Source organism: Stegodyphus dumicola, chromosome 5 (assembly GCF_044657685.1).
Source record: "Stegodyphus dumicola isolate Sdum_Otavi_A_Nest chromosome 5, ASM4465768v1".
In the NCBI taxonomy this organism is placed as follows: Eukaryota; Metazoa; Arthropoda; class Arachnida; order Araneae; family Eresidae; genus Stegodyphus; species Stegodyphus dumicola.
Window position 1 is genome coordinate 172,336,218 of NC_140772.1, and position 18,875 is coordinate 172,355,092.

The following is an 18,875-nucleotide window of genomic DNA, read 5'->3' on the forward strand; positions in this document are numbered from 1 at the left end:
TTACTTTCTGAATAGCCTACGTATTTCTGTATTTGTATTACAAAATGAAAATTTTGCAATATTTTTCATGAAAACAGTTATCAGTGCAAAGTATTAAAACTTTTACATGTTTTTAAACTAAAATTTTACTTTGAGAATTGCCTTTAATAATGCTGATTTTATTAACCCTATGAGGGGTGTGGCTGTTTGGATCTCCTTATGAAGACCTCCATTTAAACAGCATTAGCTAACTTCTATCATAGGTGACATAATAGCTAGAGTGGCAGTATTCGGAACTTTTCACCCGAATTTTTCAGAAGAGCAGTAAAGTTCCAGTGATGTGACCAGGGATAAAATGCATACTGTTTCACTAATCATGTTGCTAAAAAAGTGATTTTTGAACATTGAAATCTGTAAATAAATCTGATTTTCTGAAGATTTGGAAAAGTTCTTGGTTTATTATATGAAGCAACTTAAAGCATTGTGATGTAGTCTCAATATTTGACTGTTCAGAACCATTAGAATTCAATGAATAAATATATGTGTGACTATGAAAATTCCAATTAAATTCAAGTATATGTGTAAAAAGCATATTTTACGAAAGAAGCATTTATGAATATTTTATCTACTGGCAATACATACAGATGCAGAAGCCTGAGCTCTACTCTAAAGATATCTATAAAAAGTAGGGTATTTGTACAACCTTTATGCATGTAATATAAAATTATCCGATGGAGTAATTTATGAAATTTTGAGAGCTGGGGAATTTTTCTTTGAAAAGTAGTCATAGATGTTCCAGTCAATTATTTTATATTTCATTCATTCACCTAAAATATAATTAAAGGAATGAATAAATATAATTAAATAGGTACAACCGGCACATCTATCTCCCACCCCCTCTTTTTTTTTTTTTTTTTTTTTTTTTTAGTTTCACAGCTACAGATTATATATTCACCAGATAGGAAGTTGGACACAGAAGAGAGAAATTTATGGATTAAAAATTAAATTAAAGGCTTCTGGAATTTTCCCTACAGGGCACAAATATAAAATTATTAGTTGTTGGTGATGTAAGTTTACATGTGATTGAAGGAGATTATTGCAATGTTGTATTGCTATTACATCATCACCAAAAATTTCCTATTAGAAAGTTTAAGCAAGTCAAGAAAAAGTATACAGCAGTCTGAAATATTTAATTTAGGCTCCCATTTAAAGATGATACCTGAAAGATATATAAAAATATAAAAGCATGTTGTATAGAAAAACATGTAAAAGTAATTTCTTAATTTTAAAAAAAAACGTTCATATGGATTTTTCAGATTGTGTCTTACATATGCCCATATCCATGCATATAAAGTATAAAAAAACACATGTTCAATTTTTGAGAACTAGTGATTATGTACATCTTGCACAAAAAAGAAGGTGGGGACGGTTCTACATCTCGCATTCTACCGGACTGATTGTCGAAATTTAACTTGCGTTTTCCATGTCTCGAAAGCGCAACTTAGGATATATATTAGATTTATATATAGCATTGTTCTAACATAGGTATTTCATACCATATACCTTAAGTTCTAACATAAATCAAATGATATACTATATATTGGGTTTCTTTAAGAATTATAATTCTCCTCCTTACTTTCAGTGGTCACCAAAATTTGTTAAAAATATTTTTTTTTTTTTTTTTTTTATATTTGTAGTTGCAATGGTATGAGATAAAATATTGATATTCTGTTAATCAGGAATGGAAAGGTTGGTTGATAACTGTTTTTAGAACTATAAGGAACAAATGATAAGAATGTTAGAATGCAATTTCTGTAATTATAATGCATAAGTTTAGTTTTTCTCCAATCTAGCGCAGAAGGTCTTCCTGATAGAAAGGCCACAGATTCTCATCTATTACTAGCGTAATATATAGGATAGACCGACTTGATTATGGCCATATATATATATCTTGAGAGATATCTGATGATGTGTCACACTGTAACAAATGTTAGAAATGGTAACCTTCTACCGTTAGATATTTGATAACTCTGTGCTGCATTTCTTTTAACTGAGTGTGGTTGATGTTTTAAATTGTATAGCTGAGGTTCAGTTGATGAAGAGTAGTTTATTGAAATGGATAATTATTTTAATATGGCCTGTAAGAAGTATGGAATATGGAAATTTGGTCACCTCAATGGCTATACATCTTTGGAGATGATGTTATATTCAAAGAAGCTGATTACAAAAATGGTATTGGGGGGGATGTGACAGATCACACATTTTATTGAGAGTAACCATACTGTAATTTGTTGTGACTTGATTCATTTTAAAATGTGCGTATGATATTGCACATGATCTGTCCTCTTTGAAGAATATGATCCTTTTCAACTGCTGCATTATTAAAACATTATTTGATATCCAGACATGCAACATTAATAGACCTGATATTTAATAGGATTTGAGGGGATCCACATTCTGCATGATCAGTTCATATTTACCATAACAATTCTATGGGTGAAATACCCTGTGTAATCACACTACATTTTAAAATGGAAACTAATCAATTTTTTTAAAAAAATGCTTCTGTACTAAAATTAAATTGAAAAAGTAGCTGAACTTGATACTCATAAAAAACATAGATTTAATAAGCATTAAAATAATGATTACAATAATAACATTAATAAAAATTGAATAAAAACATTTAAAATAATGGTTTTTAAAAGTTCATTAACAATAGGAAAATATTTCATTTTTAATATCTAGAAATAGACATTAATTGATGCATTTTTGCTGTAGTTATTTTTCATGCTGCATTTCTTGTAGTATATTCTTTATTGACAATATATTATTAAAATTTCTTTCAGTTCGAATAATGTTGGGGACTTTAGTATTGGCAGCATTTCACAAGTTTAAAGAAGCCATAGCTAAACAATATGGTTCAATGGTATCTCTTTGGTTACAAATAATAACAGCTTCTCAGTTCCATGTAATGTTCTACATGTCCAGGCCATTACCAAATACTTTTGCTTTGGTCCTAGGTAATTTATGGTTGTACTAAAATTAATATTTTGCAGTTTGTTCTGATATGTAAATAACTTTTAATGAGAAAAAGTTTTTTTTTAAGGGTAGTAAGTATGAATATAATAGAAAGCAAATAAAAGGAAGCTTGTTTAGTTATTTTTGTTAACTGTAAAACATGAGGTCTGGTATGAAAGAGAAACATGCCATATAAAATTCAAAATGATCCAAAAATCAAACTTTTGTTGATAGTAATTTTAAAGAAAAGCTTTTGCATTTTGAAGAAGAGTGGCATTTTCTCTTCTTCAAGTTGCAAAAGTATTATGTAGCATAACCTAGAACTACAACATTTAATCATCCTGCCTGTATATGAAGTTAATTTAATTTTCATGAGTTCTTCCTGATATCTTGCTCAGATATTAATGCAAAATCAATTTATCAAATAAATGTATTATTTTTCTTACACTTAAGAAAACTTCATAGTGTCCCCAATGCAGTAAATCCTTTCCAGATGTGGACTCATAGAATGAAATTTTGAGTATACACTTTATTTCCACTTACTTTTTGTCCAACATGAGAATTTCAGTTATATGCATTGTGCTACTGAATGTTAGCTGTGTTCCAATTGTCCTCTTTAATAACTGGTTTAAAAGTTCAGTCGTTAAAGTCCAACATTATGTAGTAAAGGAAAGCCTGAGATTTAAAGTTTTCCTAATGCTCTGGACACAGTACTGAAGCCCTCGCAACATTGCATCTACATGTAAAGGTTTTACTCCTTCCATTGAACACCCCTTCTTTATTCCAACCAATGAATCATGGAAACATAAAGACATTCAAAGCCTATTATGTTAGGCACAATCATGTTTACATCTTTGCAAATAAAACACTAGAGAAAGGAAAGCATGACACATTAAAGGCATTTTGGAAGCAGTTCAACACAAGAAATTGCATAGAAATGTTTAAACTCACGTTGGAACAATTGAATTCATCAGCAGTGAATGTTTGCTGGCGTCAGAGCTGGCCAGAAGGTGTCAACGATGTTAAAGGATTGATGGAAAATCAATTTAAAACTAAGCAAAGGAAATTGCAAAAGGTGGGAAAGGATTTTCAGAGATGGAAGAAGAAGAAATAATAGAATTAGTTGAGAATGATGATTATAAAATGAAAATGAAGAATTGGATGATCTTACCACATTCAAAGCAGCAATATTAAGAAAATAATGAAAAAGTCTTATTATATATAAGAAATTAAACAAATTACTATAAAAGGCATAGAAACTGTCAGATTTTGCATTAGAAATTGACCCAAATGAAGTAAGAAAAGAACACTTTGTGAGAGGTATTTGAAAAAGGACTCCTTAATGTGCAACACTTAATGACTAGTGCCATACATTGTCCAAGCAAAAATTACCAGCTATTAAAAAAGTAATTGTATCATGCACCTACTTATTATACAGTAGTATAAATTATGTCAGTTAACATTTGTTTAATTAACTGAACTATATGTAACCTGTTTCCTCCATAAAAAGTTAACGTTGTGGAACAATATTTTGTTATGTGCACAGTGTGTCAGTGATTTAATTCCTGCATTCAGCAAGGATTTGCTGTTTAAAATATTGCATATATACATATACGTACTGTGGTTGTGTGGGCTCTAGAAACATCTATATAACTTCTTTATATTGGGATAACACATTTAATCACATTAATGTATATGCATTTTTACAAAATACAACAAACTCAATTCACTTTAACATAATCATCTTTCGTTGAATGCATCTTACATCTAGCTGCCAACTGAAAATATTAGAGTGAATTTTATGATGAGCATTCAACAATAGCACCACATTCTTTTGGTCCTCCAGCCAACGCTGTAAATACAAAATCAAAACAGAAAAGATAATAAAAATAAAATTAGTGTGTGTCTCTAAAGTGTTTTTAGAGTCCTTATCGTCTTTCAGCTTCAAGAATGACAAAATTAGCAAACATCGTCTTCAAGTTTCTTTTGCCATAAAAACAGTAGTTAATGTCTTTAATCTCTTCGTCTTTAGGCATCTTTTCATTTTTCTTTAGGCGTCTTTCTTTTCATCGTCAAACGTCTTTCCTTTCATCATTAAGTGTCTTTCCTTTTGTCTTTATTCAGAAAATGTGTAATTTACTTCTTTTTCTACTTTAATTTTCTTCAAATTTCTTTTCCCCATAGTACTGTTAGCAATTACTCCACAGTTTTAGAAATTCAGTGCACGTCATCGTATAGCTTCCTTCTTTCACTATGTTATCGTATAGCTTTCTTCTTTCACTACGTCATAAGTGTTCCCTCCTGTAGTTATTCTGTACAGTCTTAGATACTTTGGTTTTAATTTCAAATGAAGACTAAACTGTGTTCTTTTTATAGCTACCAAATCTTTGACAGTGTAAGGCCTTGGTTCTCTTCTTAAATTATGCGTCTTCTTGGTTTCTTCTTGAATTTTAAATATCTGTTGCTTCGCAGGTTTTCGAAGTTCATCTCTTTTAGCTTCAAAATTTGTGTGAAATTCTGTTTCAATCATTTCAATCAACTTTGTCAGTACCTTTAGCATTCATCTTTGTGCCAAAGAGCAGCTCAAAGGGTGTGATATCTATACTTCACTGGTATGTCGAGTTAATAGCCTGCTGCAGTTCATTTGTATGTTTGTACCTCTGAGTCATATTTTCTAAAGATAACTTTGAAAGAACTGATATGATGGACTGGTTGATATGTTCAGTTTGACCTGACCATTGGCGGCTCTGGCCAGCCTGGTTACTATCAAATGGTGCTTAATGTTCTCTTTAGAATAGTAACCGGCACCTTCTCTGGATGTGTATGCTGTACCTGTGTCCTAGATTATTTTGGGAAGGACTGCCAAATAGAGCCTTTTGTATCATCAACATTGCTATTATTTCAGCAGATATATTGGGACTTTATATAGCATTGTTCTAATGTAGGTATTTTGACACAAAATCAGACTTTTTCTGAAATGACATGCCATTTTTTTCATCCATATTTCGATTCTACAACTCAAATTGTGCCTAAATATTAAATTTTGTAAAATGTGGAGTAAAATTTAGGAGAAATTTAAAAATTTATCTTGCCACATTTTTTTCAGTTTGTGCCAAGATTAATTTATATCGTGATATTCTTAATATATGGCAACCTATTTTCCTTTCCCTTTTTACATTGTGCATGAGTAGACAAAAAGTCACTTCGTTCCTATTTTCAAATAATTTTAACAAAGTGCCTAAACCACATTTGATGTTATTATCGCTTTCAACAAATATGCGAAATTTCAAAATGCGCCAATATATAAATTCATGTATATCTTCAGAAATTTTGAATAAAAGAAAAAAAAAATTGCAGGTATGCTTAAAAATACATCTACTTTAAGATAATGGTAAAAATTTTATACATTATAATTAAATTTTTTTTCTAAAAATTATTTTAAAATACAAATTTTAAAAAAAAATTATAAAAAATGGGCGAATTTTATTTGGAAAGAACCTAAATTTCGAAATGTGAAAGGAAGAATCAAATAAGTTTAATAAAAAAGTGAAATTAATAAATATATACCAAATTCAATTAACATTGAGGATCTAAAATTATGAGAGTTAATTTTTTAAAAACTACTCTTGTGATCTTTACAAAACTTGGCAGTTTGCCATAATTTGAATCAAAGAATCGAAGTATGGAAAAAAAATTGGCATGTCATTTAAGAAAAAGTCCAATTTTGTGTCAAAATACTTATATTAAAGCAATGCTATATATAAATCTAATATATATCTTAAGTCACGCTTTTGAGGCATGAAAAACACAATTTGAATTTCATCAATTGGCCCAGTAGAACAGGAGATATAGAACTGCCCTCCTTTTCTTTGCACAGTGTACTTATAATTTTATTTGTACTCTCCAAAGGCCAGGGGGGGGGGATCTAAATGATATGGTTTCAACAGCACATCTTCTTTGTGCAATGGTTGTAAGAAACCTTCTTTCTTTCCTCTGTTATAATTCAAAGAATACAGTGAATGCAATTTTCTACTTTCTGTCTGAGTTTGGGGATAAAATAATACTCTTCAGTGCTTTTTTCAGTATATTTGACTCCTGAATGTGGTTTCTCATAGGCTCTTTTTATGACTTTTCTTTGCTTATTTTCAGGCACACCCACTAATTCTTTACTATCAACAAATTTAAACAAAATTCCATTTCTGTCGCAATAATCTTTGAACTAGAAATTTTAATTAATTTCTTTAATCATTTTTATTTTATTATGCTTATCCTGGGCTGATTTCAACTTTGGTACTGAAGCTAAAAAAATATTAATGGGAGATCTACCTAAAGCATCAATATGAGCCATTCTAGTACCAGAACAATGCTCAATCACATAATTAAATTCCTGTGGTAATAAAGTCCAACGAGCAATGTGAAATTGTAAGTCACGTTTTGACATAATCTTCCAAACTCAGAACAGTCAGTCACAGTTTTTGAAAGGAATTCTTAATAGGTACACACGGAATTTTGTAATGCTTTTTTGATTGCAAGAGCTTCAAGTTCGTAACTAGAGTATTTCTTTTCAGCGGCTGTGGTCTTCTTACTTATAAAATAGGTAGGGTGGAAACTATTATCATTTGGGAGACTTCTGCATTAAAATTGCTTCATATCCCTCATAGCATCAGTATGCAATTCAGTCTCATTCAGTCAATTGGGATTATAGATTCCTAAGATAGGCTCTTCAGCTAATAATGACTTTAATTGATTGAAAGAATATCTTTCTTCCTTATAAAATTTAAACTTTCGGTGTTTTTTCAAGAGATTGCTCATGGGTTTAGCAATAATGGAATATTTTGGGATAAACTTCCTGAAATATCTGATTAGTCCAAGAAAACTATGAATTTATTTCAAATTAGTTGGTTCCTGAAAATTAAAGACCGCTTTCATTTTTAAAGTGGATGGAAAAATTTTACCTTCTTCGACAACGTGGCGCAAGAATTTGATTTGCTTCTTCAAAAAATTATGTTTCTTAAAATTAATCTCGAGTCCATATTCACTAGCAAACTTTAACACCCATTCAAGCCATTCAATTCCTTCTTCAAGGGAGGATGACATGATAATTACACCATCCATATACAGCGAAATAATACCATCTTTAATTAAAGGTCAAAAAATGGTGTTAATATACCTCTGAAATCCAGACGGAGAATTGCATAGTCCAAAAGGAACCTTGAGAAATTGATATTACCCCTTCATGTGTTTCAAATTATGCGTACTTCCTACTATTGCTGTTTAAATCAACATGGAAAAACCCATTTTTAAGATCAATCATACTAAGGGCATACGATCCCTGTAAAACGATCTAGGATATCTTCAATTAATGGAGGTGGAAACCTGTCCTTTACTATGTTCAATCTCCTAAAATCTCTCTCTCTCTTTTTTTTTTTTTTTTTTTTTTTTTTTTCTTTTTGACGATTACAACTGGGCTATATTATTCTGAAGAACTTAAGTTCTACTTTTCCTTGTACTAATATTCAGCTAGCAAAAATTCAGCTACTTGAGCTTTGACAATTCTTTTTTCTGAAAATGGCAAACTTTGAAGCTGAGGAATATAGGTTTATTATTTTTTACTGAAATGTTCATTGTTTTAGTTTTACATGGTACATAACTTGAAAGTAATTGCTGCATCTTACCTCTGAAAATATTTGGAACATCAAATTCAAAATTTACTTCAGTTTCATCACAAATTAAATCACCTAAAATAATAAATAATGTATTTATTTCTTTTACACACTGAGATCTCTTTCTAATTGTAACTCCATTTTCATTTATTATAATTTCATTTGGCATTAACACATTAAATCCTAGAATGACATCACAAGATATAACATCATTTTCCACTACACAAATGTCAGCATTACACTTAAAATCATCAGTTTGAATACTTTCTTTAAAATGGCCTAATGTCTCCACTCATTGTTTTCCAAACCCCATCAAAGTAGAATTTGAAGAAAGTAATTCCTCAACATTTAATATTTATTTAACAACAAAGCTGATTTTCTAAGCATTTTTGCTTGACTACCAGTATCTATAAATTACCAATCATTATCATTTTGTTCAGTTTTGATTCAACATTAACATTTGAAGTGACTACTTCTGTTTTCGAATTTGTTGCAGAACATTCTGAAGCTTTATGACCGAAAGCTTCACATCTTTATGAATACAGTTTTTAGAAATATGTTTTTGCAAACCACAATTAAAACAAATTCTATTGTTACAACTTTCTAAACTATTACATTTCATATCAGATTTACCATCACACTTTACTTTCATTCATACTTGCAATTTTTTTGAGCTAGTTCTGCCATTAAAATCATGTTCCGTTTTTATTCTATTGAAAATACCTTTTTTACTTTTTCCAAAATCATCTTTCATGACTTTGCACACTTTCTGTTTTTCTTTAAATTCAAATACATTTTTGCATCCATACAATATAATTTTTTTTCCATGCATATAATTTATTCCCTTTATAACATAATGCATTAAAGCAACATCATGTACTTTCTCAAAATTACATAATTCTTTCATTTTTAAGAAATATTCTTGAGCTGATTAAGTATTTTTCACTTTGCTTTGAGTTAACAACTCATGTAAATTAGAATTTATTTCAACAGAGAATTCGTCAATTAAGGCTTTTCTTAATTTTAGCCACAAATTGAGTTGCAGCTCTGCTCAAGCAAATAATGTTGCATTTCCAGCCAAGTGATCGTTTGGCTAAAATAAATTTCTGTGAATCAAACAAATTAAATAATGTAGAAGTATTCTTAAAATGTTCAACCCAACTTTTTCGTGCGATTCTGCATTAAACTGTGTAATAGAGCTTTTATGTCCAAGTAATTAATGTTAACAATCTGAATTATAGAATTTCCATTGATTACATTTTTAGGAGCATAATCACACTGTACAAAAGTATCAAGGCAATTTTTCTTCTCAAAAATATTGCGCTGCACTGAAAAATCGTTTTCATTTCTTTTATTTGTTTCTACTTCTGTTTCCGATTCATCAGAGCTAGATGTATTGCCGCCATTTACATTTTGAGCTACTGTTTTGGCGTCACATAACAAGATAAAACTCTTTTTGCTAGCTCTGATTTATTACCTTCAAATGAAATGCTTAGGATATTAGAAATTGTGACTAGCTCATTAAATAAAAAGCTTTCTTTTATATGTTTTAAATTCTTTTTAAAATAGTCATATCTGAAGCAAAGTGAAAAACCAGAAAAACTCGTATTTCTCTTTTGATTTGACCTACCACCCTCAGAAACGAAAATAAGTCTGTGTAAAGTTCTAATCTTGTCTGCTTTAGTTCTTTAATGCAACATAGATTTGTTTAATTTCACTTCAATTCTAAGTGAAATATGAAAAAAAAAATATTGCATACTTTCTAGCTTCAGAGTTATTCTTTTTATGATCCAAATACTAATTTATTCTGGTATAATCCCACTTCTGAAGAAAAATGTAGTAATTTATGATTCTATGGGCCGTAGAAACATCTGTGTAACTTCTTTTTATTGGGATAACAGCGTTTAATCACGTTAAAGTACGAGGCGTATTCGGAAACTAAGTACCGTTTAGAAAAAAAAAAAAAAAAAAAAATAGTAAAACAATTTTTTCGAATCCAATTTTATTTTTACATGAAAATACATGTCTTAAACTATTTTTCAACATAGTTCCCGCCAATGATCAAACACTTGTCATAGCAGGTGACCAGTTTTTGTATACCATCATCAAAGAAATTTCCCGCCAGTTTCGATAACCACGACTCCACAGCATTTTTGTGTCATTGTCAGATCCAAAGCGCTTGCCACCAAGCTCGTGCTTCATGTGCAGGAACAAGTGATAGTCGGACGGCGCCAAGTCTGGGATGTACGGCGGGTGATCGAACTGCTTCCAATGAAACTGTCGAATTAACGATTGAGTGACACCAGCAGTATGGGGCCGAGCATTGTCATGGAGCAACACAATTCCTTTACTGAGCATTCCTCTTCGTTTATTTTGAATGGCACGCCTTAGTTTTGTTAAAGTCTCACAATATTGTGCTGCATTAATGGTTTCACCTCTGGGAAGAAATTCAGTAAGCAAAATGCCTTTCCTATCCCAGAAGACAGTGCACATGATTTTTTGTGATGACATTGTCACTTTGAACTTTTGTTTTTTCGGAGAATGAGTGTGTCTCCACTCCATCGATTGTTGTTTTGATTCTGGTGTGAAATGACACACCCAAGTTTCATCACCTGTCACAATTTGGTTTAAAAAGTTTTCTCCCTCATCACTGTACCGCGTGAGAAATGTCAGGGCACTACCAAGTCGCTTTGTTTTGTGAACACCAGTGAGCATTTTTGGAACCCATCGGGAACACAGTTTGCGATAATTCAAGCGGTCAGACACAATTTCGAACAAAACAGTACGTGAAATTTGTGGAAATGCCTCTGAAAGAGTTGTCATTGTGAAGCGTCTGTTCTCATGAATTGCTTTATCAACTTTCCTTACCAAATCATCGGTGACAACAGAAGGCCAACTACTCTGAGCCTCAGCGTGGACATTTTTTCGACCTGCATTAAACATTCTTACCCACTTTCTCACCATTCCATCACTTATCGCGTATTCACCGTAAACTTCTGTCACTTGACAATAAATTTCGGCCGGTTTAACATTCCTCACGTTCAAAAATTTAATCACTGCACAAATCTCACAGTCAGCGGGAGAACTAATTGTCTTAAACATTTTGAATGTGCACAGCAAACTGAAAACACAACATAGAGCAACCAAAATGGCGACAATTGAAAGTCAGTGAACAAGAAAGACTAGTGCGCATGCGCGGGATGCCTACCACAGCGCTGCGACGGCGCTAGAATGAAACGGTACTTAGTTTCCGAATACACTACATATATAGGGTTTTACAAAATACAACAAACTGAATTCACTTTAACATAAGTATCTTTTGTTGAACACAACTTGTGTTTAACTGCCAACTGAAAACATTAGAGCAAATTATATGATCAGTTCAGCACCATCTGGGATTCAACATTGGCCCTACATATATGTTTGTGTATGTATATGCACGTGCTGTATTTTACATGTAATGGGTGTAATTGACCTATTTTGTTAACATGCATTGATATGCCTTCAAATTTTTTTGAAATTTTTAAAAATTACAGTGGAATGCAGTAAAGCTGTCTTGATAACTTAGTTGCAATAAAGTCATTTTTGAAATAATTTTTGTATTTTATATCAAAGATTTTGAGTCCCTGAAACTGAAGCTGACCAACATGTTGATTATAAGCTACTAGTGAATCATTGCATGCTTTTTATCTATCATTAGTTATTTATCTTTTATTAGTCCAAAGGGGTTTTGTCCCTGAAGGACTATTGTTTTGCAATTTTGCGTTGGTTCACTATTAATGTCTGTTTCACTTTTCAAACTGTTGCCATCAAATGTTACGAGTCCTGCATTATATTTGAAGAAATTAAGTAATAAAAAATCTGCATAAATGTATGTATATTTCTCGCATTGGGATAAAACAATGATACATAGAGCCATCGAATTTTGAATGACGTAATCCTACTGCGAATATGGGCATGTGGAAGCCCAAATTTGAAATTTGGAATTTGTTTTATTATTGATTTCATATTTTGTAAAACTTTAATGAATTTTTTATTAACAAACTCAAGGATTTCAAAGCGAGCAATGGCAATGTTGTACAGAAAAAAACATTTTTAGCTTCAGCGCACGAGACTCTGTATCGGAAATTCTAAAGATGTGCTAAATTTAAAACTATTTTGCGATATTGCTCTTGAACTGAATTTTATGGTTTAAGTGCGAAAAACATGATATTTTGTAAATAAAGTTAACAGACAAAGTTTTAAAAAAATGCCCCTTTGAATATAATTTAAAATCTGAAACCTTTCAGATTTTTATTTTCGTTTTTTGTTTTTATATTTTTTTAGTACACTTCTTGGTCATTTCCTGTTAAAAAAAATGCTAGTGGGAAAATTGAAAAGTTATGCTCTAAATGAACTGCCTCTTTGTTTTTGTAGTAAATGCCTATTTAGACAATATTTACCATCAAAGCCAAGGATTTTCAATATCAGAGATTAATTATAATCTTTATAATATGAAAGTAGATTATAAGTGATATTTGCTGCTACTCTTAATGCTAGTGCTGTTAAAACATATGAAATAGAATTAGAATTATCTGAATTATTTCATACTGTATCTCATTTAAATGATTAAAGAATCTGAGTAACTGGATTTTTTTTTATCTTTAAACCAAGTACTTCAAAACAGCCAAACATTTATTTTGAGTAACATAGATGATAGTGTAAAATCTTATTCTATACGTTCAAGAAAAGGATGACACTTTTTTCAAGCATAAAAATTCACACTAAACATTTATTTTGAGTAACGTAGGTGATAGTGTAATATATTATTCTATATGTTCAAGAAATGAATGACACTGTGTTCAAGCATAAAAATTCACACTCAAGAAACACCACAATATGCTTCAAAAGTTTAATAGAATATCATCAGTTGTAAATATGCTGAATGTGAAAAAGCAAATTCCTTGCATTGAGAGAGATTGGTATAACATCATTTTTATATTTATTTAGTCATTTTATAGAAAAAGAACATTTGTAATAGCTAAGCAAACAAAACAAAAGTAGAACTCTTCACAATCTATCGATGCTTTTCCATTGATATTTCTAAGATATAAATCTCACATGTGTTGTAGGTCTACATGTTGCATCCATCTAAATAAATTTAATAGTTTTCTCAAAATAGGCAGTGTATTGTATTATTTTTTATGTTGTTTAAGTTAATAGCAAAAATTTAAAAAGAAAATATAAACAAATGAACAAGCTTAATTTTACTTCACCTAGAAAAGAAAACAGATGATCCAGATACTTAGATATCAATTGGAATATTTCTGTACATCTGAGGAGGATATTATAAAACTCAAAAGAGAAAGATTTTTCAAATATGCATAATATATATTATATTAAAAACACCATATAAAATGTCATCTTTGAAACAGTTTTTGCTGATTAGACATTTATTTGAGGTTTTTGAAAGAGAAAAATGTAACTTTCATTGATATTGAATGTGAAAAAAAAAAGCCATATTTATCCTTTTTGAATTTCAAGCATCATGTTGTAGAATATAATTTTTATTAACCACATGAGTTTCAATATAATTTGACATTAAGCACTTTGCATGTAAAATAAAATACATCAGTAACCTTTCTTTCAGTTATACAGTGTGAATCTAAAGTTTTGACACTTGTCTCTACAAACGGAAATGGTTATGTACTGCAGTGATATTAAAAGTGGTGTAGATACTACTAATTACTTACTAATACTTACGCAGGCATTGAAAACACAGCTTGTTTCTGTAGTCTATCATATAATAAACTGCAATGAATCCCTTTAGAATTTTAAGTGTGTTTATACTTTTTTCAATGAAAGAAAGATATTCAAACATTTCTTTCCATAAAAGAACTTAAAAAATAATTTGCAGACTTTCAGTATGTAGTGATTAAAAACTGCTAAATTCTATAAAAAAATTAATAGCTGCAAAATATGAAACTTGAGCAAATATCAATATAATTAGGTACGGGGAATATAAAAAGTGCAGGCTGAAGACAATAAAACTAATATGGAGTAAATGTAATATCCTGAATTTTAAAATCTACTTAGTCTGATAATGTAGTATGTAATACTAGTATATTTGAAATCTTTTTTATTTTCATTTATGCCTCTCAAATTTATGCAGATTTAATCACATATCAAGAAGTGAGGAAGGGCTATGTTACTATCACTGTTCAAACTTTTTATAATCCTCATAAAAAGCTGTATCATTTCTAAATCTCCTAACCAGACCATCGAAACGTTTCCGAGCCACTTCTCTATTATTTGCTAATTTCTCCTGCATACCTGGTTTTCACGGCAACTTTACACAATACCTTCCATCTACGAACCCAACAGAATTATTAAATTCATCAAGTATCTCCTGTTCCACTAAAGTGAAACACTCCGCTTCCTTGTTTTCAATACCTAAACTTTCCAGTTCCCAGAAACACCTGAGTTCAGCTGAAGCAGTGCTTTGATCACCCAAAACTAAGTTTACAGCAGCCGTTTTACTCATATCACCACAATTTCCTTGCAAGGACCATCCAAGTTCAGTATTTACAGCTACCAATGACATATTTAACCTTTCAAAACCTTTTGTCAAATTCCAATAAAAATCTATACCTATTAACAAGGAAATTTCATTATCATCTGACGCTTGAATATATCCCCACGTTAAAGTTAATCCCTTGGCTTCCATTTCAGCTCTTGTACTCTCATTCAGCAAATTAATCGCAGCCCTCGAAATTTCATCTGTTTCCAACGCCTGTCTTACGACTTCATTTCCATCTAAAATATTTTGCAATCTCACTTCAACTCTGCGACATGTTTGCAACCACGGATCCTTTGCTCCAAATGAATAAATCTTTAATGTTTCTGACCCTAGACATTTTAATCCCAACTTCATAGATACATTTCTTTTAATAAAACTTTTCTCACTTCCATTATCAAACATTGCAATAACTATACCTGATGATTTACGACCAACAATTTCTGTCCTAAAACACTGCAATAAAATCACATTCCTATCATTTACAACTGAATTTGAAATAATAGGCTGAATTTCCATTTCCTTTGGTTTTTCTTCTTCCGGTTTTCAATTAGATTTACACTTGCTAGAATTTTCAAATTTAAAACAAATAGCTTTGGCATGTCTACCAAAGCAGAATGAACACTGTTTAGCATTACATTTTTTCACAAAACAGTTTATGTTACAACACAACAGACATTTCCTTTCCTTGATTAATTTATCCCTTTTTTGTTGCGCAGTCATGTTTTCACATTCAGTCTTACAGTGACCTTGACTGCAGAATAAACAAACTTGGGAAGTTTTTGCCATACTGTTACTGACGCGTGTTGATTATTACGACTCGGAGTGAAATTTCATTTCTGATTTCGAAAATTGTTTTGTTTGTGTTGGTTAGAATGAAAATTATTATATGATGATACATTATTAGAATTAATACGGAATGCTTTTTCTCTTGCACTAATAGCATTATGTAAAAACTTCATCAATTCCTGTAAATCATGACAATTATTTATATTTTGCCTAGAAAATTCAAGAGTCAATTCTCCTGGCAGATTTTTTAGTATTATGTTAGTCAGTATTGTTGTGCATGTTTCCAATTTGACATTTAATTCCTCTAAATATCTAATTTGAGTTTGGGCTTCAAAATAAAGGTTACAAAAAGCCTGGATGTTGGAAGCATTTTTTACAGATGTCAAATTTATTTCAAATTTAATAAATTTGACAAGTGAACATTTATTAAAATGTCTCTTTGGCCAAATGTTTCAGAAATTAATTTTACAGCCTGTTTATAATTCTCTAGAGTAATTGAGAATCCTTTAATGCTAGCTAGGGCTTTACCACCTAATAATGACTTTAAATAGCAAAATTTGTCAACCTCAGTTAAATTAGAATTATTATGCACAGAATTCTCAAACTGATTCCAAAAATCTAAATATTCTGAAAGCTCACCATAGAATCGAGGAAGCAAAGGTTTAGGAAGTTTAGTTCTGATTTCTAAATGCAGAGTTTTATTTTCTACATGAATATTTTCTGGATTTACTGTTTGTTCACCTGACTGATATGGAACTTTCCCAATTGATTTAATTTTGTTTTACAACTTTACTTTAACTGGTATTATTTTTTCGTTATATTCATCTACTGTGTTAATTTCATCTTTAATTTCTTGTTATTCTTTCAACAATCATCAATGTCACTATTTAGTATGTTAATAATTTCAATTTTAATATTCAACTGTTCTGAATATGAATCACATGCATCTATGTCAATATCTGATTCATTCAAATATCTGTTTATCTTTTCTACTAACTTTAAAGTTTGTTCATGATGTGTGTCATGCTTAGTTTGAAGTTTTAACAATTTAGCCATTTTCACAGTCTCTAGTAACAAATTTTACTCCTCAAATACTTTAACAATAAATTCTAATTCTAGAATTCTAAGAAAACAAACTGTAATTTTCAACAACTAATCACACTTCAAAGCATTAACAACAAATTCTAATTCTAAGAAAACACATTTTCTTACTTGAATATACATTCGAACTTCCAAATATCAATGCAAATATTCAGTAAATGCGAAACCGAAAGTTGTAAAATTTTACCAAACAAGATCAACGACATCAAACAACTTTATTACTTCAACAATTATAAAATATTCTATTCAAACAAATTTTCAACAAAACTATTTACTCACCCCACCATTATGATATTTCCCGGCCAATGCACCACATATTACGAAGCGATTAACGATACTAATGCGTAGTTCGAAAGGCAAGTATAAATAACACTTGATGATTCTTGTTCGAACGCTATTTTGTTCCAACGAGTTTGCATCAGTCTAATTTTGATCTTGATTTGGTATACAAAAATACATGACGATATCTTTCGTTTATATTTAATGAAAACACCAAAATATATCACAGTAATACAGACACATCGCAACGGCGAACTTACAGTTACATAATGTAAACACACAGAATTCTTTTGGCGCAACAGCGCCCTCTATACTATGAAAAGTTCGAACAATCACAGAGGGAAAGTTTATAAAATATATAATTTGCTCTGAAGGTTCTCATTCTTTTTTGGCTTGCTGGAGGCTTATTTAATGCATACTATTGCTGGGATACTATTTTATACTTATTTCGCCACTTCATTTTTGTTTTATAACACAGGTAAAAAATTTCATAGCTCAGCAATGGGTTGTAGCACACCCATTGAAAACAGCTTCACTGGAAAACCCTATAGTAATGCTTAAAAAAAATACCCCCAAAGAAGGCCTCTTTCTTTTTTCTTTTTTTTACCGTTTTGTGTGCTACCTTTATTTATTATGTAAGGTATTTCTCCCGCCTTCCTAGCGTGCTTTCGTGGTGTAGTAGTCAGCACACTGAGCTGGTATTTCAGAGGTCCGTGCTTCGATTCCCAGCAAAGGCATTACTAATTTTTCATCTCTTCTGCTTCCAAAAATCCAATGTCTCTACAATTAAATATCATGTTCTTTGCACTGAAATTTTAGCTTATAGAAAATCTATGTAATTATTTTGTAACTAACTGTAAAATACCAGGATGATAGTATTATCCTTACTATGTTTAATAGGAGAACATACTTTGTGATAACATGAAAACTTTTTAAATCTTCACCATTTGCTCAGAGACAGACTTTTCCTTCCCTGTAAAATGTGTCTTCTCCCATTAACAATGGCAGATACTCATTGGGGTTAAATGTAGCCTGGGACATTATCCCTGAAATAGATTTTTTGCTTTGTGTTTTTTCAATCCACCAGAATGAGTCAAAAATGAAAAGAGCTGACTGGTGGCTTAATAGTCATGCTGCCCCTACAATGGGGATTGTATCAGAGATAATTTCACTCACAAAGACGGGAAATAGAAATGCAATTCTGACTTTCCTTTAGCTTGTATAGCAGTGGAACTACCTTTCATTTAACAGCATGTTTTTAGGGGATATTCTGTTAATTTTCAGGTGAAAGACTAATGAACACAAGAAATTGTTCTACTGGGTAGGAAGATGAATAGGCAATTTTCTAAGTAGGTCTTGACAACTAGTGAAAGAGAGGGTAGAAGTATGTCTAAGCCAGTTTCAAGTGCTGGGAGAAGAAATAATTTCTTGAGTTTTGTAGGTTAGTGAAGTGGTAAAGTTCTATCAACAGAAAACTAAAGCTTCTACCT

At 31.0% G+C, this 18,875-nt stretch overlaps 1 protein-coding gene across 3 annotated transcripts in view; it reads left to right on the forward strand.

Moving 5' to 3' along the window:
• The window catches only part of Alg12 (Alg12 alpha-1,6-mannosyltransferase), a 191,244-nt gene that overhangs the window by 141,860 nt on the left and 30,509 nt on the right, over window positions 1–18,875 (forward strand). For 2 of the 3 annotated variants that reach the window (XM_085817381.1, XM_085817380.1), the window contains one exon: window positions 2,826–2,999. The exons of the other annotated variant lie outside the window; for it this stretch is intronic. In XM_085817381.1, coding sequence (XP_085673507.1) covers window positions 2,826–2,999 — 174 coding nt within the window. The remainder of the gene's footprint in view (window positions 1–2,825; window positions 3,000–18,875) is intronic. 3 annotated transcript variants of the gene reach the window in all.